The sequence below is a fragment of the Trichomonas vaginalis genome, chromosome IV, assembly GCF_026262505.1.
Source record: "Trichomonas vaginalis G3 chromosome IV, whole genome shotgun sequence".
Lineage (NCBI taxonomy): Eukaryota > Parabasalia > Trichomonadida > Trichomonadidae > Trichomonas > Trichomonas vaginalis.
In genome coordinates, this window is record NC_067206.1 from 25903867 (window position 1) to 25925189 (window position 21323).

General features: G+C 33.1%; 9 protein-coding genes and 6 pseudogenes across 15 annotated transcripts, besides 3 other annotated features; 11 read left to right on the top strand and 4 right to left on the bottom strand.

Moving 5' to 3' along the window:
• Positions 1–14281: part of a mobile genetic element that runs on past the window's edge.
• TVAGG3_0169170 lies at positions 16–809 on the top strand (annotated as a pseudogene). Its single transcript has one exon. A coding segment is annotated over exon 1 (794 nt).
• TVAGG3_0169180 lies at positions 829–1913 on the top strand (annotated as a pseudogene). The gene has a single exon. A coding segment is annotated over exon 1 (1085 nt).
• Positions 2142–3078, top strand: TVAGG3_0169190 (annotated as a pseudogene). Its single transcript has one exon. A coding segment is annotated over exon 1 (937 nt).
• On the top strand, positions 6287–7289 carry TVAGG3_0169200 (annotated as a pseudogene). The gene has a single exon. A coding segment is annotated over exon 1 (1003 nt).
• Positions 7450–8402, top strand: TVAGG3_0169210 (organellar and viral DNA polymerase type B; the record flags this gene model as incomplete). The annotated part of the gene is made up of 1 exon (XM_051225253.1): positions 7450–8402. A coding segment is annotated over one exon (953 nt), but the record flags the coding sequence as incomplete, so codon positions are not given.
• TVAGG3_0169220 lies at positions 9433–9995 on the bottom strand (annotated as a pseudogene). Its single transcript has one exon. A coding segment is annotated over exon 1 (563 nt).
• Positions 10314–10585, bottom strand: TVAGG3_0169230 (annotated as a pseudogene). Its single transcript has one exon. A coding segment is annotated over exon 1 (272 nt).
• Positions 12027–12138, top strand: TVAGG3_0169240 (uncharacterized protein; the record flags this gene model as incomplete). The annotated part of the gene is made up of 1 exon (XM_051225254.1): positions 12027–12138. A coding segment is annotated over one exon (112 nt), but the record flags the coding sequence as incomplete, so codon positions are not given.
• Positions 12305–12664, top strand: TVAGG3_0169250 (uncharacterized protein; the record flags this gene model as incomplete). Its single annotated transcript, XM_051225255.1, has 1 exon — positions 12305–12664. One exon carries the CDS (start codon positions 12305–12307, stop codon positions 12662–12664), a length of 360 nt encoding a protein of 119 aa, XP_051110241.1.
• On the top strand, positions 12920–13138 carry TVAGG3_0169260 (kinase C-related family; the record flags this gene model as incomplete). The annotated part of the gene is made up of 1 exon (XM_051225256.1): positions 12920–13138. A coding segment is annotated over one exon (219 nt), but the record flags the coding sequence as incomplete, so codon positions are not given.
• Positions 13407–13602: a terminal%2Cinverted (terminal inverted repeat of Maverick-2 transposon ID:TVAGG3_0169080).
• On the bottom strand, positions 13603–14037 carry TVAGG3_0169270 (uncharacterized protein; the record flags this gene model as incomplete). Its single annotated transcript, XM_001580110.1, has 1 exon — positions 13603–14037. The coding sequence occupies one exon, from the start codon at positions 14035–14037 to the stop codon at positions 13603–13605; it is 435 nt and encodes a 144-aa protein (XP_001580160.1).
• Positions 14282–14318: 37 nt separating the features above from the next.
• Positions 14319–14697: a mobile genetic element.
• A 1068-nt stretch (positions 14698–15765) lies between these two features.
• TVAGG3_0169290 (intracellular transport of viral protein in host cell) lies at positions 15766–16171 on the top strand (the record flags this gene model as incomplete). Its single annotated transcript, XM_001580111.2, has 1 exon — positions 15772–16107. One exon carries the CDS (start codon positions 15772–15774, stop codon positions 16105–16107), a length of 336 nt encoding a protein of 111 aa, XP_001580161.2.
• A 266-nt stretch (positions 16172–16437) lies between these two features.
• Positions 16438–16956, bottom strand: TVAGG3_0169300 (intraflagellar transport protein 25-like protein family; the record flags this gene model as incomplete). The annotated part of the gene is made up of 1 exon (XM_001580112.2): positions 16537–16950. One exon carries the CDS (start codon positions 16948–16950, stop codon positions 16537–16539), a length of 414 nt encoding a protein of 137 aa, XP_001580162.1.
• Positions 16957–17047: 91 nt separating this feature from the next.
• On the top strand, positions 17048–20198 carry TVAGG3_0169310 (protein kinase protein; the record flags this gene model as incomplete). The annotated part of the gene is made up of 1 exon (XM_001580113.1): positions 17084–20176. One exon carries the CDS (start codon positions 17084–17086, stop codon positions 20174–20176), a length of 3093 nt encoding a protein of 1030 aa, XP_001580163.1.
• Positions 20199–20652: 454 nt separating this feature from the next.
• TVAGG3_0169320 (homologous recombination) lies at positions 20653–21270 on the top strand (the record flags this gene model as incomplete). The annotated part of the gene is made up of 1 exon (XM_001580114.1): positions 20653–21270. The coding sequence occupies one exon, from the start codon at positions 20653–20655 to the stop codon at positions 21268–21270; it is 618 nt and encodes a 205-aa protein (XP_001580164.1).
• Between the last annotated feature and the right edge of the window lie 53 nt (positions 21271–21323).

Consider the following 21323-nt stretch of genomic DNA (forward strand, 5'->3'; position numbering starts at 1 on the left):
TTAAATAGTAAATGTATGAACATTGAAGGTCATGTCAGAAACTTTGAAACACATGAACTACAAGCAATGTTAGATAAAAAAGCAGATAAAACTTATGTGGATGCAGAACTAACAAAGAAATTTTCGAAACCAGATACAATGACATTTACAACAGAAATTATAAATGGTGAACCAGCAACTCCATTTGAATTTGTTAGAGGTCTTCAACCAGATACTTTTGAATTTTTCTTGGATAATTCTATTGAACTAACATTACATTATAAAAGTGGAACAAATGCAACATTTCATCCGGGAGATACATTCCAAATGGTATTTAATGACATAAGTTCTTTAGAATATGTTTATAGAGTTATGAGCATATATGATTTAATATATCCTATAGGAGCTGTTTATACGTCTATGAATCCAATAAATCCAAACACTTTATTTGGTGGTAGATGGTATGAAATAGTTGACAGTTTTCCATTCTACACTAATACGCAGTCAATGAAGATGGGAGGTTCAAAGAAAATAGGTATTGAAAACCTTCCTTCACATATGCATAGGTTCAGTGGAAGAACATCTGTGGAAGGAAACCATTCACATTCAATAACAAAAAGAGGTTATATAAATCTTGCAGCGGGTTCGGATAGATGGGGAATGAATAGATATGATATCTCAGATGACCCAAAGATGTTAGCACAGGTATTTTCTGTGGAACTGCAGGAAATCATACACATGTTGTAGCTGGTATTACAGACCCAGCAGGTAATGGAAAAGATTATATGCCTCCTTATATAACAATGCACGCTTGGATACGAGTTGGTTAAACTCTTTAACTTTACATAAATGAGCTTGAAAGAAGTATTCGAACAACACCATGGAGGTCATTTAAGAAGTTCAATGAAGCAGCAAAAAGTTGGGGATTTACTAACAGAGCTGAAGTGAAAAAGTTCTTTGACAAAAATGTTGTACATCAAACAAAAATAAACCCTTACGACTACTTTTTACCAATTTACTCCAACACTCCTGACGCATACCAATTTGACACTCTCATTCAAAGCAGAAAAGGAGGACATAAACCATTCCTCATCTTCATAAATGTTAACACTCGCAAAGCTTTTGCGTATATAATGAGGAACAAAGGAACTCGTGAAGTGTTAAGAGTTTTACAAAAGTTTGTAGCAGAACATAGTCCAAGTACTTTAACATCAGACCAGGATTCAGCATACCTCAGCAATGAAATCACAGATTTTCTCATTAAGCATAACATAACTCACTACACTACTGAAGACCATAACCATAACATACTCGGCATCATAAACCGCTTCATAAGAACGCTCAGAGATTTAAACCAAGAGCGAGACTTTACCGAAGAAACAATGAAACATTTTCTCGAAGTATATAATTCCTCAACACATTCTACAACAGGACATACACCAAATTCAATGACACAACAACAAGAAGAAAAGTATATACAAAAGAAACGAAGCCAAACACAAAATATCAGAAATTCAACACAATTTACCCTCATTCCTGGTACAAAAGTTCGTGTAGTTCTTGACGACAAACCGTTGACAAAGAAACGTTTAAGGTTAAGTCGAAACTATTATATCATAGACTCTACGCAAGGTAATGGATATCTTATAAAAGCTGCTGACGACTCCATAGCGTTTTACCCTCGTCATAAATTAGTCGAAAGTAGTAATGGCAAACTTGCTGAAACCATTGACGAAGCAAAGCGAGGAGTGGTTATTGAAATACTTGGCTATAACACAAACGATGACACTTATAAAGTAAGATATGAAGGAGGCGTTGAAGATGTTATACCATCTAAGAACTTGAGAGAGTCGAAGCCAACACATCTGGGACCATTAGAGCGGGAGTACTGGAAAGACAAAAATATGCCAGAAAGAATAAGAAAATTCTTCTAAACTTTTTCATTAGATGTAAATCAGACAAAAATATATTTTAGGTGAAGAGGTGAGATTTCACCTAATTTCTCACCTAATTTCTCACCTCCTTTTTCACCTGTTTTCTCACCCTCACCGCATTGTGGCTCAGATTGCTTTTGCTTTCTCGTGAATTTTCATGAATTTCCTTAAGATAGAAAAAATAAAGTTAGTTTTATTTTTATTTATTTTTTATTTTGTATAAAAGATATGATTTCAACAATCGGCACAACAACAATTCAAACAACTACAGCACCAAACTCGCTAGTCATGAATCCTACGTCAATGTTGGTAGAGATGAAAAGCTTTATTCCTTCTTCATATACTTTTGAGACAGAAATACAAAGAATTAAGCAAGAACTTTTAACAAGTAATTTAGACTGTAGTGCGAAAGATGAAACAAATGAACAGTATCTTTATGACATGCAGGACATTATTGACCATTTACCCAAATTGCCTGAAATTCAGCAGCAAAAACTAACTATTCATGAATTCGATGAAATAGAAGTGAAACCAACTGATTCAGTAGAAATAAAGAAGTTCATACGTAAAGTAAACTATGAATTCTTGGTTTTCATTGCAACCATAAAGTTATGAACAAAGATTGCGACATGGTATATAAAAATTCTGACATATATAAATCTGGGAGTTTAAGACATACGACAACTTTGTTTCATTAGTTGCTGAATGTGTATGGCAGATAAGAGATAAAGATAAAAGATGTAAAATATGGAATGGACAAATAAAACCAACAACTTTTGAGTTAAAGAAAACCATTGACGCCTTAGTTGTTCTAGCAGGTCAAATTTCAATGTATAACGCAAAAACGAATCCGCAATGTTCAAAATGTAAAGCAGCAATTAGGAAATATAACTATTCTGTCAAAGAGATAGAACGTATGAGAAACGACTATGCTGACTTAAAGAAAGAAGTAGAGAAGCCAGCAGAAGATAAAATGGACATGTTAGCATTTCTGAACAAAAACTATCCAACAGCTGACGATTTCCTTCTATCTGACGTCAAGAAGAAGTATAAAGAAACTTTCGGCATTGTTAAAACTTTTGACATACTGACAGAAGAAATAGAAGCTACGAAATTGTTTAGAATTTCAAATATACATCGTACAATTCATGTAAAACGCTTATAAAATAACTGGGGGGAAAATTAGGTGAGAAAACTGGTGAAATCTCACCTCTTCACCTAAAATATATTTTTATTGAATTCAGCAACAAAATTCTGAGTAAAATAATTTTTAGGGCATGTGTCAAACCGTTGAGTTTTCACAAAATTTAAAAAATAACGTTTACCATGTAAAACGCTTATAAAATAACTGGGTGAAAAATTAGGTGAGAAAAGAGGTGAGATCTCACCTCTTCACCTAAAATATATTTTTATTGAATTCAGCAACAAAAATCATGAATTTTCCTTAAGATAAAAAATAACGCTAATTTTTTTCTAAGAAAAATTTTTATTTTGTATGTAAAGACAGTAATGACAAACATTGAGTTTGAAACAGTTAGAAAGATAGACAATGACACCAAAGTGGTTAGAATAGGTGATTTAAACGTAAGATACTCAAAGAAATACAACAAATATTCTTTGTCAGACATTATATCTCCATCTGGAAAGAAAACAAACGACTGGGTTAGAAATGCTTCAACTCAGAAAATTTTGACAAGAAATCCTGAGCTTATGATATCAGTAGCATTTCATGGAACAAGAGCATATCTTATAGACAAAAGTCTTATACCAATAGTTTTGTTATGGTTAGACCCAGTTGTTGGATATAACTTCATAATATATGGTTCATTCGACTCAGAATGTTGCAGTGAAGGCTTACTTTACATCGTTCAGAAACCGAAGGACTTCAATACAAAGAGATATAAGATAGGAAGAACATATAATATAACTCAAAGATATGACAGTACAGTCAATAGAGTCAAGTTGTGTTCGTTAATGATATGAGAGCTGCTGAAACAGAACTGCTTGAAGTTTTTGAGAAAATGTATGGTGCTCCCATGAAAGGTAAAGAAACGTTTGAAGTAGATGAGATAGATAAAGCTATAAAATTATTTGACGAAGTTGCTGAAAATACATGTAAAGCGTTTATTTTTGGTCTTTTTGTGAAAGTCAGAAAATAAAGTTAGTTTTATTTATTTTTTATTTTGTATGTAAAGACAGTAATGTCAACATCAGAGAACACAACAACTGCTATCGTTCATGAAGCCATAAATGAAGAATATGAATACATACAATATAACAAACAACTTCGCCTCATTCGTTCGGTCAAAGATGACATGTACCAAATGCAAAGTATAATGAATGCTCTTCGTTCTACAAAGCAAGCATATCATTGGTTTGAAAACCAACAGACAAAAGAACTTTTAGAAGAATTTCCTCATATGATTGCTTCCTCGGAAACCGAGAGAAGAGATTCCATTCGAAAATCGCAAGAATTTGGCACCTGGTTTGAAAGGATATTATGTTCATAGACTTTTAGTAAATGCTGTAGCAATGTGGGCTTCACCTCGTTATGCTTGTTATATTTTCATGATGTTAGATGAACTATATAAAGCAGAACGTGGAGAGATGGAAAAGAAACTTCATGCAAAAGATGAAGTCATTGAATCCAAAGACAAAAGCATACAGAAAAGAATACCGCGTTCAGTACCAAAAGGAAAGGAAAAGAGTTATAAGTATATGATATATACTGAAGAGTTGGAAAGAAGAAGATAAGATATGGTTATGTTACATTTAGTCAGAAGAAACAAAAGAGCTTTTATGACTTAGCTAAGATTATAAATCTGACAGAAACTGGTTCTATCGTGAAAACTTACCGATTTCAATGACACCGAATGAGCAAATAAAGGAAATTGTCAAAAACTCTTCCTCAAACACTATGACATCAAAGGTTGCACAATACTTACATTCAAAGAAGACTTACATTACTGAAGGAAAAAATAACAGAATATTTCGACAACTTCAAAGAGGATAAAAAAAATATATTTTTGCTTAAATGACGTCAGGGTCAATTTCTTCAACCATTTCACTTTCTTCGTCAATGTCAATAGAAGCTTCTTCAACCTTTGGTAAGAATTTCTGTATAACATCTTTGTTCGTTATTGTCTTCAGAGATGAAGGATAATATTTCACATTTGTTTCACCTTCTTCTTATATTCTTTCTGTTCGGAAAGATTCATAGCAATACTGAAGAAGTCAATGTTAGAGTTCTTTATGACAGTATAATGAGTATCTTTGACATTCACGAAGAAACCCTTTTGTTTCAAAACTACTGCTAACTCTTGTGAAGTATAACGTTTGCGGTCAATGACAATAGCTAATGGTCTGACATACTGACCAAACTTAGATTCTTTCACAAACTTCTTGTTAAAGATAACATTAACGTTTGAAGCACCATTGAACTCATTCTTGATGGCAGTAGCGAGAGCATTGTATGAAAAGAACTTGCAATCTTGCATGTGTTTCATTAAAATAAAAATATTAAATTATTTTGAAAATAACTTAAAAAAAATCTAATCTAATTTTTTCAAAAAAATTTTTTTATTTCCTACTAAAGATGTATCGAAGTTGTCTAAGTTAGAACACTCGGAAATAAAACAACTTCTTACAGAAGCTAATATAGATGTTGCAAAACATTACGCGACAAACAAAAAAGCACTCGCTGACATCCTCAATGACTACAATGGTGAAATAACTTATGATAGAATTCATGAGTTCATAAATGCAAGAGCATTTCCTTTAAATGACGTTGCTATTGACTTATATCATAGACGTTCAATACCTCATGAAGTAAGGCGTGAGATGTTTGACATAACAAATGCGAAGTTGGTCATACTCGTAAAGCTCTTTCTCATGATGTTCGTCAAGAGATGTTTGAACTTACGAACTCAAACGTTGGTGAAACACGAAGAGAGATGACACACTGAAACAACAGAGAAGAGAGATGTTTAAAAATGCTATAGAACAAGTTCGCAAAGCTAACGATGTCATTCGTTCCATTGACGACAAACCAAAAGAAGGTGAGAGATGGTTAAAGAAAGATGAAGAGAATAGGAAGAGAAATGTGAAGTCAGGCAATAGACTCATTGACTTTAACATCGAAGCTTTAGATGAACCAAACAGAGACTACTTACACAAACATTTCGGTAAGGTTTTCATGAGACTCTTAGAGAAGATTAAAATAAACTCACAACAGAGATGGATGGTATGTTATAAACTTGGTGGAAAGTATGAATGTTCTACGTTAAACCTCAATAATATTGGAATTACTACATCAGCTCTTGAAGGAGAACTTTATATCAGAGATAGAAGCAAATGCCGCAGGTATTGTTGAAATGCACTATGACTTCTTCTTGACAAACATAAAGAATCTTACCGAAATAAAGATGTATGATTTAACAGAATATGAAGGCTTAACGATGTCAGATGTAAAGAAAGGCAAACCAAAAAAGAGACCTTATAGAGATGAAAGCACACTGACAAATGACCAGAAAGCCATTTTGGAAGCTCTTAAGCAAACAGGAAACCCAGCACTTATAGAAAGCTTTTGGAAAGATAATGGTGAAAAGAAGTTTTATAAGAAGAGAAGCGGTCAGTTCTGGAAGTATCTTTGCACATTACCTATATATCTTGAACGCTACCAAATCTTCAATGAACTGAACAAAAGAACTGCAACACTTATGACAGAAGACAATTGTTTCGTTTATGCTTGCATTCAGGCTGGAGTAAATGAAGAAACTATTGACCACATGAGAGAAGTCATTCGTGTTAGAGACTTTCCTCAAAGTAAAGTACAAGAAATTTCTGACGCAACTGGTATAGCATTTAATGTTACCATTGGTTATTTCGACAACTCAAAGATAACAGAATAATACTACATACCAAAAGAATGTGAAACTGCTCGAACTATTGACTTACTTCTTGTTGAACACCACTACATGCTAAATGAAAGATTACCAATGACAACATATTCATTCGAAACTATAAAGAAATTCTCAAAGCTTGTGGTGGAATGAACATTGAGAAACAGATGAAGATTTATACAAAGAGAGAGAACAAATATGTAGTTCGTTATGATAGAACAACACCGTTATGGGATGTTATGAAAACATTGTGGGAGTGCAAATATTTCGAACCTATTTCTTATGGAGAACTTTTCACATATACGACTGACTTATATAAACAGAACCTTGCACCATTTAAAGATTTGACATATGCTCCAAAGTATTGTGTACAACTGAAGAAGAAAGCAGAGTCAAAAGAAGTAAATAAAAATAAGTGCAAGTTCATTCCTGAGCACGTTTTCTTTGCTGACTTTGAGTGCAGTACCGATGGCTTTCATAAAGCTTTTAACATCTGTTTTGACAGTGAAGATGGTTCAGTGAGTGAAAGCATTTGGGGTCAGAATTGTGCAACAGAATTTTTGGAGCGACTTCCTGACAAGAGTTTAATATATTTCCATAACCTCAGTTATGATATAAACTTCATCTTAAGACACATGACAGAAGTGAAAGGAACTCCCATCATTAAAGGTTCACGAACAATGCAAATAACTGGCTTATATAAAGGACGGGCAATTATTATAAAAGACTCTTACAGTGTTATAAATAAGAAGCTTAAACTATTTCCTGCTATGTTTAACTTACAAACAGGACCGAAAGAAGTATTTCCATACAACTACTACAGCAGTACTTTGTTAGCAAATGACAACAGAACTGGTGTCATTTCTGAAGCGTGTAAGTTTATCCGGATGCGATACATTCATGAAAACATAGATTCTATCAAAGGTTGCAGAATAGATGAGAACCACTTCGACTTAGAAAAATATAGCACGTTTTACTGCAAACAAGATGTAAGAATTTTAAGAGAAGGTTTTGTAAAGTTCCGCAATGACTTATTGAAAGAGTTTGATTTAAACGTTTATGACTACGTTAGTATTTGTTCTATTGCTAACAAATTATTTGAGAACAGAGTGTACTTCCCGAATGGAAATCTTTATGACCTCTCAAATAAACCAAGAGAATTTATTTCGAGATGCATTCAAGGTGGAAGATGTATGCTGTCAGATAACATGAAACAAAAGAGCGAAAAGAAACTCATTGCTGATTTCGACGCTGTTTCATTATATCCATCAGCTATAGCAAGACTTTATACTTTGGAAGGAATTCCAAAGGTTATGAAGGATGAGATGCTAAGCACAGAGTATCTCATGAGACATTTATTCGATGACGACCAAAAGGAACCCATTGGTGAAAAGTTTATGTCTGGCTTCTTTGTTCTCATTAAGATAACAGAGATTGGAATACATAGACACTTTCCTTTAATAGTTTGTGACCCTGAACTAAATCCAGAACTTAACGTTCCCAGAAGTTCAAACACTTGCTGTTTAATGTATGTTGACCATATAACATTACAAGACCTCATAAAATATCAAGGTGTCAAATGTGAAGTGTTGCAAGGATACTATTACGATGGAAACAGAGATTTGAGAATAAGAGATGAAGTTAAGAAATTGTTTGAGTTAAGGTTAAAGTATAAGAAAGAAGAAAACCATTACAAGAAATTATAAAACTCATTCTGAACAGCATTTATGGCAAAACATTTTATCTCCTATTGAGTCAAAAATAACCATAGTAGATGACAAAGATGCTATAAGATATGCTATAGAAATTACAACCATATAGTGAAGTTCGAAGGTTTGGATGGTTCAGATAAAACTATTTTCAAGCTAACGAAAAGCATTTGCAGACACTTTAACTTCTGTCCACTTGGTGTTAACATTCTATCTATGTCGAAGAGAATAATGTGTGAAGTATTCTGTACTGCTGAAGACTTAGGAATGGACATCTTTTATAGCGATACCGACAGTATGCATCTCTACAATGAAGATATCCCTCGTTTAGCTGAAGAGTTTGAGAAACGTTATGGAAGAGTTTCATTGGTAAAAACCTTGGTCAGTTTCATAGCGACTTCGCAGAAATAACACCTGGAAAAAAGTTTAGCATACAAGTCAATATTTTGTGGAAAGAAGACTACATAGACTTACTCACTAACGATTTAAATGAAGTTGCATTTCACTGCAGAATGAAAGGCGTGAAGCAAGATGTTATTGCTTTAACCGCTAATGAAATGTTTCCTGAAGCTATACAATGCTATTACAATGAAGATAAAGGTTTAATGGTTCCGCAAGGAAAATTTGACAAAGACTCTGAGTTCAGTGTCATGAAACTTTATAAAGCACTTTATGACGGTCAAGAGATTGGATTTGACTTATGTAAGTCATGTCAACCTTGCTTTGAAGAGAAGTTTAACTTCTCAATAACGACTAAAACAAGCTTTATTCGTAAGTTGAAGTTCTGAGGTCATTTATTTTTGTCAGCAATGAGGTCATGAATGAGGTCAGCAATGAGGTCATGAATGAGGTCATTTATTTTTGTCAGCAATGAGGTCATTCGTGATAAAAATAAAGCTAGCGTAGATTTTACAATACTGCGATGGTAGAGTTTAAGAGTTGTGCTTCAATGTAGAGACAGTCCTTATGGTCTGGAGGTAAGAACACTGGGCAGTTATGGTCATGAGTGGAGAACATGTCTATCCAAAACTCACGATTGAAGCCAGTTAATTTATAGTATTTAGGGTTAGGAAGTGGTGAAGTTCTTGTATGACCAATGAACTCATTTTCAACTCCCTTACTTAAGTTTGAATATAATATAGCTTGCTTTCTATCCCAAATGCCAGGTGTTACAATCTTTGAAAATTCATTTTTCCTCGGAAGCATTGCATCATAATTGAAACATTCTTGAAATCATCACTTGGTTCAGAGATTTGAAATCTTATACGTAATGGATTTTCTTTCTCTTTAGCGACTTCATTGAATGGTGAGAATACAATGAATTGACAGTCATGAGTTCCATCTTCATTTTCATTAAATTCATAATGAAAGTCTATAAGTTGTGGCTGACTACCTTCTTCCTTCAGTTGTGCAAGAAACTCACGTAAAGGCTGTAAAGTTTGTACTTCAATGTTGAACTTTTTCTCGAACATCTCATTAAATGAAATCATACATTGCAACAATGTTGTATCGTCTTTAAAGTATTTGTATATGTGAATGTTTTGGGCGCTTAAAGACTGTTCGTCATTTTCTATCTCGACTTGAAGTATAAAGTCAACCTTTCTGAAAGCACGTGTTATATACATAGATGTTATGCCAATGTACTTCTCTTCATTTATGTTCACAATCCAGTCTGTTGGAAACTTAAACGTTACTCTGTTCCCCTTTATTTTGACGTCAGGGTTTTCACTACTGAACGCAACAGTTAAAGGTATTTGTCTATACATTTAATTCGGATAAAAATAAACCATTTACTCTTTCTTTGCTTCAGCTTCTTTAGCTTTTTGTTCTTCCTTTGCTTTTGCTTCTTCTCTAGCTTTCTTCGCCAGCAAACGTGGGTTCTTTTGTCTTCCAGCAGCTAATGCAGCAAGTTGTTTTTCACTAAGTTTTCTCTTTGGTCTCTCTGGCTTTTGTTCTTGTTTTTGTTCCTTCAGTTCGGATAAAATTTGCTCACGAATTTCTTTCTTCAATGCTTCAACATCTATGACCCTTGGGTCTTGTCCGTAGGGCTTGTCTGAGTCATTTGACTGCAGATAAAAAACAAAATTAAAACTTTAACCGATGTAAAATGAGCTTGTCAAAATCAGAACGAGAGTCTATTATATTAAATGACGCCAGAGGAATACAACATCCTTTCTATTACGTAAATCAGAGTAAAGATGGTAAAATATATGTAAGAAAAAGAAAGGTTCCATTAGCGAATGCAGAAAGCGACAACATTAAGGTGCATGGCAAGGGTGAAGTCCACGAAGCCCATATAAAACCTTCTGTTCAAACTGAGCCACCAAAAGAACAGAAGAAAAGAAGCCAGATGTACTTTCAATAACGAACCAAGAGCTTATGCAAAGTTCGTGAATTTCATTGAAAAACAAACCGAGTCAAAGAATCCTGACCCGCCAGTGAAAGAAGTTGAGACAAAAGAGAATGTACAGTTCATTGAAAATGTCAAGAAACAACTTCCACCACGAATGCCAAGAAGAAGAGTGAGAATAATGAAGTAAATAGATATTTTTATCTGAAGTAAATACATGCAGAACGAACAGTTAAACGAATTTACTCCAGCAGAGCATATTCATCAGATTCGCTCATATTTCGATATCATAGACAATGCAGTTCAAATTGGTGACACTAATAGAAAATATTCTGACGCAAAGATTCCATCACAACCTGGAACTGCTAAAGATAACACATGGGTAACATTCAATCTCTCACCTCCTGGTGAAAATATGTTGGACCTTTACAATACATTCATTACGTATAAAATGGAAGGTCAATTTATTGTAGATAAAGAAATTGGTTCAGGTTCCAATAAAACAAACCCACCAGGATTTTGGATTGGTTTCGATGACGCTTTCTATGCAGTTGCTGGATATCAAATCCTTGCAAATGGTCGTATCGTATATTCTCAAGACAACGCAAGAGAAGAAGCATATATAACTTCAAACTCACAAACTACCGAACAAATAAAGAAAGTAGATGTTTTCTCAAAGACTCGACATGAAGATGTATGGAGTCATTCGGGAACATGCAGAACAGGACAAATTGTTAGTGGTCCAATTACAGCAGGAAAATCATTTGATTTTAAGCTTCGTTTAAGAATTCCTGTTAGAAGATTCCTTCCATTAGAAGCTATTCGATTTATTCCAGCTTTTGCAGGAAACATTCAGCTTAAAGTAAAGTTCAGTAGCGACGCCTTACAATGCACATCTATATCTGTAAATGATATCATTGCTTTCAATCCAACTCTTAAAGTTGCATTTGCTTCAGATTCAAATCCACCGACAAATAAATTTGTTCCATGGAATGAACCATTCACTATGATAACGAAGTCAGTAGAAGCTAGTGGAACAGTTACTATTACAACTGTAACCAGCAACTATTTCGAACAAAGATGGATTTTAATGAATGTTTCATTCATCCAAAGTCATTCTCTTTAGACCCTAACATTTATACAGAACTTGTAGAACATTATACAAACGAGGCTTTATGTTTTCCTGTTAAAGTTATGGATTGGATTCCTATGGACGGTTCATTCTCAAAGAATACAGATAGTTCAAGTGCAACATTTACAGCAGCTTATACGCCTATTAATGTTAAAAGTATTTGGGCACTATTTAGAAAGAAAGACAACTATTATGTTAATTTTTGAGAACCCTAAGTTTAAATATCTTCAGCTTTCCATGGGAGCTTATGGAAATATGCCTGCAGAACCTGAAAAATCATATGGACCTGTTTTTATGAAATGGTTGCGAACGCTTGCAATACAAACAATGATATGATAGGATTTAATGAAGATGTTATGAGGTCATTGGTGGATGATGGTAGTGTGGAACATAAATGGGATAGCTATGACAACACACATTTCTTATGTGGTTTTCCAACAGAAGTGGACTTTTGCTTCCAGCAAGGTCAAACATCTACTGCTCCAATAACATACAAATTGTCTGTTAAAGGACCTATTGAACTAGCAACTGAAAATGTACCAAAGCCACTTATTGGATTTATGAGGGATTGTTGCTTTGCCATACAAGTAAGACAGTCAGGCATACCAATAATAAGATTAGATGACTATAACTTAGCAGCTGACGACAGTGAGGAATAAAGGATGAACGTTTATTTTTAAAGCTTATAAATGAGTTCTTCATCAAGCTCTCGTGAACCTTCACCATCTATGAAACAAACTTTACCAAACGATTATGGAGCACCTATTGAATATTTCTTACGAGCTGCACAATGGCAAAGAGCAGTTTCACCAAGGTTAGGTGTTCCACCAGCTCCTGTCAAAAATAGCATTTGGTCAAGTCCTTATATAAGATATGGTCTCCCACTAGGTTTGCTAGCTACAGCAGGAGCAGTAAGGATGTTGAAAAGAAATAAAGCAAATGTTGTAAATAATACTGAAGTAGCTGAAGTTAAACAAACTCCGACACCTTCGCCAAAACCAACGCCTTCAATGACTCCTGAACCTATGGAAGTACAAACTCCTGTTCAAAAGTCAACTCCTAAACCGACTCGAACATTTAAACCAGAACCTACTCCTCAAATAAATCGTAAAACTCCTGCGTTTCCTTACTGAAAAAAATAACGTTCTTTTTATTTAATATTAAAATTTTTATTTGATTGAAATGACAAATAAAGTCACTGAAGCAATGAAACAAAAGTTTTTGGTAGAATACATTAAATCAGGAACTATTCCAGAAGGTTTTTACATTCATACTATGAAGGATGGTAGAGTTCAGTTTAGAAAGATAAAGCAACCATTAGATAAAGAAGGAATTTTGAGAAAGATTAAACTTCATGAGGACAACATTGCTAAACTTAGGAAGAAGTTAGAAGAGTTGGAGAAAGGAAGAGAGTTATAAAGCAATGAATTCAACAGGGTGAAAAAAGAGGTGAGAAAAGAGGTGAGATCTCACCTCTTCACCTAAAATATATTTTTGTGCTATGTTTTCATACGCGTGGGAGTGGTGATATCATTAATTTTTAAGTTTATTTTTTATTTTATTTTTATATAAATGACAGAACAAAAATAAAGCATATCTACTCAACAGGAATGAGACCCTTACTGACTATGTATTCGTTTAATGCTTGATGAAAACAATGGTACATATTATCGTATGGGTATACACAACGTCTGTTTCCATCGTCGTCGTATATGTAGAGCTCAAATCCAGTCCAACCTTCTTTTGTACAATATGTAGCTTTATTTAAGTATGCATTTATGTAGATAAGGCAATTTTCTTCATTGCTCCAGAAATAATTTTTGTTCTTTGTTGAAATAGTTTTCGTTCCTCTGCGACCATAAGGAATGTATGCAATGAATTTTGCGTCATATGGGATTGTAATATATTCAGGGTTTCTTTCATCGTCAATGGGTCTGTCTTTGTTAAAATGCATGTTTCTCAGTTTTACTTGAGTTTTGAATAGTTCACGGAAACGTTCTGGGAAAGAGTCATAGTAAATGTAGTCGGACATGTCTTTGTAATGAAATAAAAAATTTAAAAAAAAATAAAAATAAGGTTATTTTTATTAAGTGAAGTCGTTAGTGAAGTCGTTAGTGAAGTCGTTAGTGGTTGGCGGCTTTGTAAATATTTAAGGTTAAGTTGGTGTTATGGTTGTGTTGTAAAATATACGTTAACGGTTTTGTAAAGTGTCAGATTGACATATCTTCAGTAAGATGGCGCGCAGTGCCACAGTACTGAAGATAGTCATACTAACTTCTAATAAATTTTGTGTTGATTCTGAGACATAATTTTTATATCTTTCTTCATGAGATTTCTGAACTGCTGATTCTGAAGCTGGGATATTCATTAAACCCTCTACTTCATTTTCAACTTCTCTTAATTCCTTAATTTTTTCATCTATTTCATCTCTTATTTTTTCCAGTCTTTCAATTTCATTGTATTCATCATCATCTTTAATCCGTTCTTCATAATATTCAGGGAAAACATCAGGTTCTTTAGGTTTTTCTTCTTTAGATGTGGGATATAAGAAATTTATAACATCATCTTTATTCATTTTTCCATCATAATCAAACTCATTTAAAAACTCCGCGAATTTTTGACAATTTCTTAAATAATATTTATCAACCTCATAACCCGCCTCATCTAATATATCCTTTATTTCCTCATTTGTGAATCCCAATTTTTAACGTCGTTGGTCTTGACACTCATTTCTTACGAAATAAAAAATAAATTATTCAAAAATGTAAGACATGAATTTTTAAAGTTTATTTTTCATTCATGAAAATAATTATATCTGATTTCTTTTACTCTCTCATACATACTAGATTTGAAGAATTCGGAACTTTTACCATAATCTCCTAAATGTTTTCTTATCTTATTGGTTTTCCATTCATTATATGAAACTGAATAAACTTTATCTTTATCTTTGCATCTTTCATCACTTCCAATATATTTATATCTCAGTTTTGATTTAGCATTTTCATATTCATTAGCGTTTAATAATTCACAGTCTTCCTTTTTAAATAAATGTTTAAGATATTCAGGATTAACAATTCTATAATATTGCTTCCCTTTAAATCTTTGAATATAAACAGGAACACCATCCTCTAAAATTCGATAATCTATTTTATCTGGTTTTACTTGTTGTGTCATTTATGTAAGAATAAAAAAATAAATTATTTTAAAAATAATGTGTTAAAAAAATGATACAAAATCGTTCGATATTGTATGAATTCTTACGTTTACAAAAAAAGTCACACAACCCATCCGGTACTACTACTTTTTTTTAAATCAAGATTCACGAAAATACCAAATTGTTCTTAATGGAGTAAGTTGAGCACACATGCGATTTTTACATTATATTCTAAATAGAATATCTAAAAATGTAAATTTAAATCGAATAACTTCAAGAGCAATGAAAAACATCAGCATTATCACAAGATGAATCTGGATATTAAGGATCTCGTTTGGAGAAATAATTTATAGTCATATTTTATGTGATTTTGTTAAATCGAATGATTTCATGAGGAAATTGCTTAATTTCGCGTCATAATTCTATTACATATGACATATAGATACTGAATTTCAAAGAATAATTAACCAGAAAACTTTATTCTGAACTAAAATTTTGACGATTATTTTTATACGTTATTATTTGCTTTCTCAAATAAATGAAACATTTATTATCAATAACATGCAACAATTAAATTACAAGCAAAAACATATAAATAACTGAAATTTTAAAATGAATGCAGCAACAGAAGAGCTTTCATTTGATAGCGAATATGTAAAATCAGTTGCTAAAGACAGTATTGAAACAATGCTAAGAAATCAGGATTTTAAACCTCAGATGATAAATCAATGGTGCTCTTCTATTGTTGAGGACTGCACTAAGCGACTTTGTGCTCAAAACAAGCCATTTAAATATGTGTCTACATGCGTTATTATGCAGAAGACAGGCGCTGGTTTACATTTAGCTGCTTCTACATACTGGGATCAAACTACCGATTCATCAGTTACTGTACGATGGGAAAACACAACAATGTATGCAATTATTAGTGTTTATGGCGTAATGATATAACATTAGCTAAATTTGTGTTTCTTTCTGTCCATTTTTATGATAAAATCATATTATTATAGCGAAACTAGCTTATGTCAATTACAACAAATATACTACCTTTATAAGCAATCTTGTTTTTAATCAAAATCTTGTATTTAATATTGATAATATGAGAATCATCGATTACTTTAATTTACTCTTATTACTGCCAAGGCAGTTATATGCAACGCGTAATTATACTGTCTCACCTTAAATTTTTTTAAAATTACATTTTACATCAACCTAAGAACAGTTTGACATATAATTAAAATTAATTCCTAAAACACAATACAATGTGATAGTAAGATTTAATAAGAATATTTCAGATGAAAAATAAAAAACGGAAAAATCGAGTTATTAACATTTTCATAAAGTAAGTATGAACATTCTCAATACTTTATATCATAACATCTATGCATTTTCATGAACAGTAACTCCTTCGATCTTTAATAAGTAAAGTGCTGTGAAGGGGCCCCAACCTTGGTTGATTACAAGTTTTACACCATAAGTAGCGTTTTTAAGACTAAGTTGATGTGTTTCTTGTTGCTTGATTGGCTGGGCAGGAAGATTAAATGAATCAATTTCAACCCATTGGGTGCATTCGACATCTGTTGCAGCAAAAAGTGTCACAGAACGAACTTTTCCTGTGATTGTTGTAACTCTGACAATTTGTGCTGGATTTTTGAACTTTACTACCAATTCTTGAGGATAGAGGCCAGTTGTGGTCCAGAATGTTGTTTCATCTGGATCAAGGGCATTTGTTGGAGGATAAAACTCATCTGATGATGTTGCATATAAAAGATCAAGCGGTATTGTTGTTGCCATCTTTTATTTACAATAAAAACGATTATTTTTCTATTGAAAAATTTAAATCTCAAAAAATGTAAATATATTTAGCCCTATGCAAGTTAATAACTTTTGCAACTAGATTTTTTTTTAGATTTCAGACTAAGTTTTTATGGAAGACGAGCTAGTTCGACGCTTGGAGCATCTCCGCCCGGTCGAAGTGCGCTTGGATGAGTTCAAAATATTAAGCACTGTTGGAAAAGGAGCTACTTGCGAAGTATATCAAGCTCATCATTTGGCAACTGGTGCTGTTTGCGCAGTTAAAAAGTTCCTTTCCGAAACTTTTACAGCAGCAGAAATCCATAACTTTTATCGCGAAATCAAAATTCTTTCTAGAGCGCGAAATTATTTCTTAATTCCATTCTATGGCATTTCTTTTTCATCACCATACATAATAGCAATGAAATATATCAAACGAGGTTCATTACATTCAGCGATTTTCCATAAAGAAGGTGCTCCTCAACTTACACCAACAAATAAGACAATTATTGCCTTTTGCATTGCATCAGGAATGCAATACTTACACGAACATGATGTAATTCACAGAGATCTCAAATCGTTAAACGTATTACTTGATGGCAAGCTTTATCCTCATATTTGCGACTTCGGAATTTCAAGAGTGAAATCGGACAGCGATCAATTAATGACGAAAATGATTGGTACTCCTCACTGGATGGCTCCAGAAGTCTTCAGTTCCAATGATTACACGAATAAAGTTGATATTTATTCCTTTGCAATCTTACTATGGGAATTAATCAGCGAAGAAAGACCGTATAAAGGATATTCTGCACCACAGCTTATTGCAGCTGTATGCACAAAGAATGAAAGACCACCAATCCCCAAGAAATGTACAACAAAACTCAAGAATTTGTTGACTCAATGTTGGCATAAAAATCCAAAGTTGCGGCCAACGTTCGCCGATATCATGGATACAATCAGAAATGGAAAGGCATATTTCCCAGATACAGATGAAAGTCAAATGGAAGAATTTTTCAAATTATATGATTCAGATTATTTCCAAAAGAAAGGAAGAATGCCAAGTCCATTCCTTAAGAAGCAATTAAAGAGTGCAAATACAGAATCTCAGATCCAGAAAGTTAAAAAACCAGAAGATAAAAACAATTTTGACGAAGAAGTCATGGAAATGCCTTCTTTCTCCATTTCCGAGGACTATAATGTAAGAGGTAAAAGGAAGAAACTCACAAAGAGAGCACAATCACACATGTCCATTGAAAATGATTCAAATTTACAAGCCGACGACGATGAATCCGGTTCTTTCTTCAAAAACGCCTCTGAAACACCATTGAGTTTCCAAATGGTCCCTCCATCTGATTTCACAGATGCACAGTTGGGCGAGTCAGTCATTGAACAGAAACAAGAACCAACAGTTAAAATAAACAAAATCAGTACATTTGAGTTACCAGAAGAAAGAAATGACAAAGAAATTGAGAGGATTGTTTCAATATGTACAGTTAAGAAGACAAATTCAATGACAGCAATGTCCACATCTTTAATTCTTCCTCAATTCGATAACATGGATGGTTTGAAGCCACTCGAATCAGAAATCCCAGAATCACCATTTGAAGAACAGATTAAACCATCATTTGAATTGGAAGATCCTTTGAACTACACTTATCCTGAAAGAGAAATACCAAAACCATCAGTTTTCATGCAACCACAGCCACCTAAATATGATGAAAACGGTAAGCTTGTCAACGTATTCCTTGAGATGGAAAATGTTCAATCTCCATTCAGTAGAAGCACTTTTGGATCAACAAATGTTGATAATTTACTTGATTATAAATCACCTCACTTTGAAACATTATTCAACAAAACAATGTGGAAGCTGAACAAGGCAAACTGCAAAGATTTCTTTTCTATTGCATCTCTTTTGTTTTCTCCCCCAATTCCTCTTTATATTTGCAAATTCACATTAGATTCTGTTTTGAAATTGGTTGAACAAAATCAAAACGCTTGGAAACCATTTTCAAAAAGTGACGCTCCAGAAAATCTTCCACTCCACACACCATGCTTATTCGATTTGTCTGCAAGATTACTATTATACGCTATTCCAATGAATCCTAATTTGATGACAGTTGAAAAAGCAAAGACAATTCTTTCAATGTCAAAATACAAAATCAATCAGGTTTTAAGAATTTTCTCTGTTTACGTGTCAAATTTGGTTTACATGGATGATCCAATTCCTATACTTGAGACATTCCTTGATATTAGCTTGCATCTTATCAAACTTGGAGGTGGTTTGAAATTGGTCAGAATTTTATATTATCTTTTGAAAAACAGTTCAAAACAAATCATTGAAAAGTTTACTGACAAAATCACGAAAATTTTCGGACATTTGATGTTCACCAATGACTTACTTCTTGTTGCGAATGTCTACAGCTGCTTGATTGACTTGAAATTGGCAATCGATATTCCAACAGAATTATTATTAGTAAATTTGAAATTCCATGATATCAGAAAATACGTTATTATGTATTTGACAGCCACAGAATCGATTTACAAGGTCGAAAAAGAAGTCATTATACAGATCATTGACTATTGCGCGAAGGATGAAATTGCTGCTTTGCTTTTGGCCAAGATTTCATCAAATCCTACTCTTTCTCAAGTTGTTTGCCAAAAATGCATTTGGTTGTCAGAAAATTTCAGTCCTAATCTTGAGAACTCGTTGAGAATCTTTTGTGTAAACTTCACTCGCCAAGAGAACAGGCTCAAGATGATAAATTCCAATTATTTCACTGAATTTATGAAGAGACTGGTCACATCTCCTGATGAGAAATATCTCAAGTTTGTCAATTCACTTATCAATAGATCATTTGATTTGATTGGCGATGAACTGATGCCAAGACTCCACAAAGACAAAGTTATGGAGAAATGGATTTCTGCTTGCTACGCATCTAAGAATGAAGACATTGTTTATTGCTTCTTAAAAATTTCAAGACAAGTATTGTCAAATGACATTTATTACGAAGAATATGATGATTTCATCAAGAATATTAGTTACTACTTTGATGCAGAAGGGAAATACGTAGAGCCTGTTATAGATCTTCTTTTTGTGATGTCGGGTAATATCAAATACCTTCAATTGCTCAAAACAATTGACTTGAACAAGGTCTTTGATATGTCTTTTATTCCAGACAAATCAAGACAATCACGTGATACTATTCTTGAAAGAATTTCTTGTTAAATATTTATTATCTATCTTTATGTAACTCATATTTTTTTAGTATTGTAGATAACAATACTCTTTTTAAACTAAGGGAAAAATGCAAAAGTTGAATATACAAACACTTTCAGTTTGGCTTATTTTATCCATCAATATTATATAATCCATGAAACATATAATATTATAGACATAGATATTGACTTTGACCTTATCAATTTTAGATCATATTTTTTTACATAAATTCACTTCTATCAGAATGAAAATGTATTCAACGTCAGATAAAAGATAGAATTATGGAGTCATAAATCCATACAAAACTAAAATTCAAAATGATCTAATAAAATTCAGGGTTGTGTAAGATGTTTTGCTTGAAAAAATTATAAAGATTATATGTATATACAGATAATTATATTAACTCTTCTACTTCCACAGGGAATATAAAATTGAGAAGAATAGGGAAGTTCCCTCTTGAAATTTTTTTTTTCATTTTTCGAAAAATGTCGCGCAAGAAAGGCATGTCTCGTGAGGAAAAGCTTCTAGCAATGCAAGAATTGATGATGGAAAGCCAAGATATATGGACCCTGAAAGATTTGGAGAGAGATTGCCCAAAGAAGAAAGGAATTACATCAATGAGTGTAAAAGAGATATTACAGGAGCTCTGTGATAACGATCTTGTATCATTTGAGAAGATTGGTAGCGGAAATTTCTATTGGTGCTTTCCATCAGAGGCCTTTAATAGAAGAAAAGTTTTAGAAGGAAAATTACAAGCACAAATTACAGAATTAGAGTCCGAGATATCAGGATTGCAGGCAGAAATAGCTGACTTAGAGCCAGGACGCGAACCTTGCCAAGAAAGAACAGAATTAGATGAAATTGTTGAAAAATTTGGAAAAGAATTAGCATCAATACAAGCAGAATCAGCAAAATATGATTCATTGAATCCAAATGCTATCAGAAAAACCCAAGAATATACAAAGAAAGCACTTGAGTCCGCAAATAGATGGACTGATAATGTTTATACACTAAAGAGCTGGATTGTTAAGACATACATGCTCAATCCGTCTGCATTTGATGAACAATTTGGTATTGGCGAAGGATTCGACTATTTTCAATAAAAATTTAAAATAATTTTTCAAATTTACTTTTTAAAAGATAATTTACTATTAAA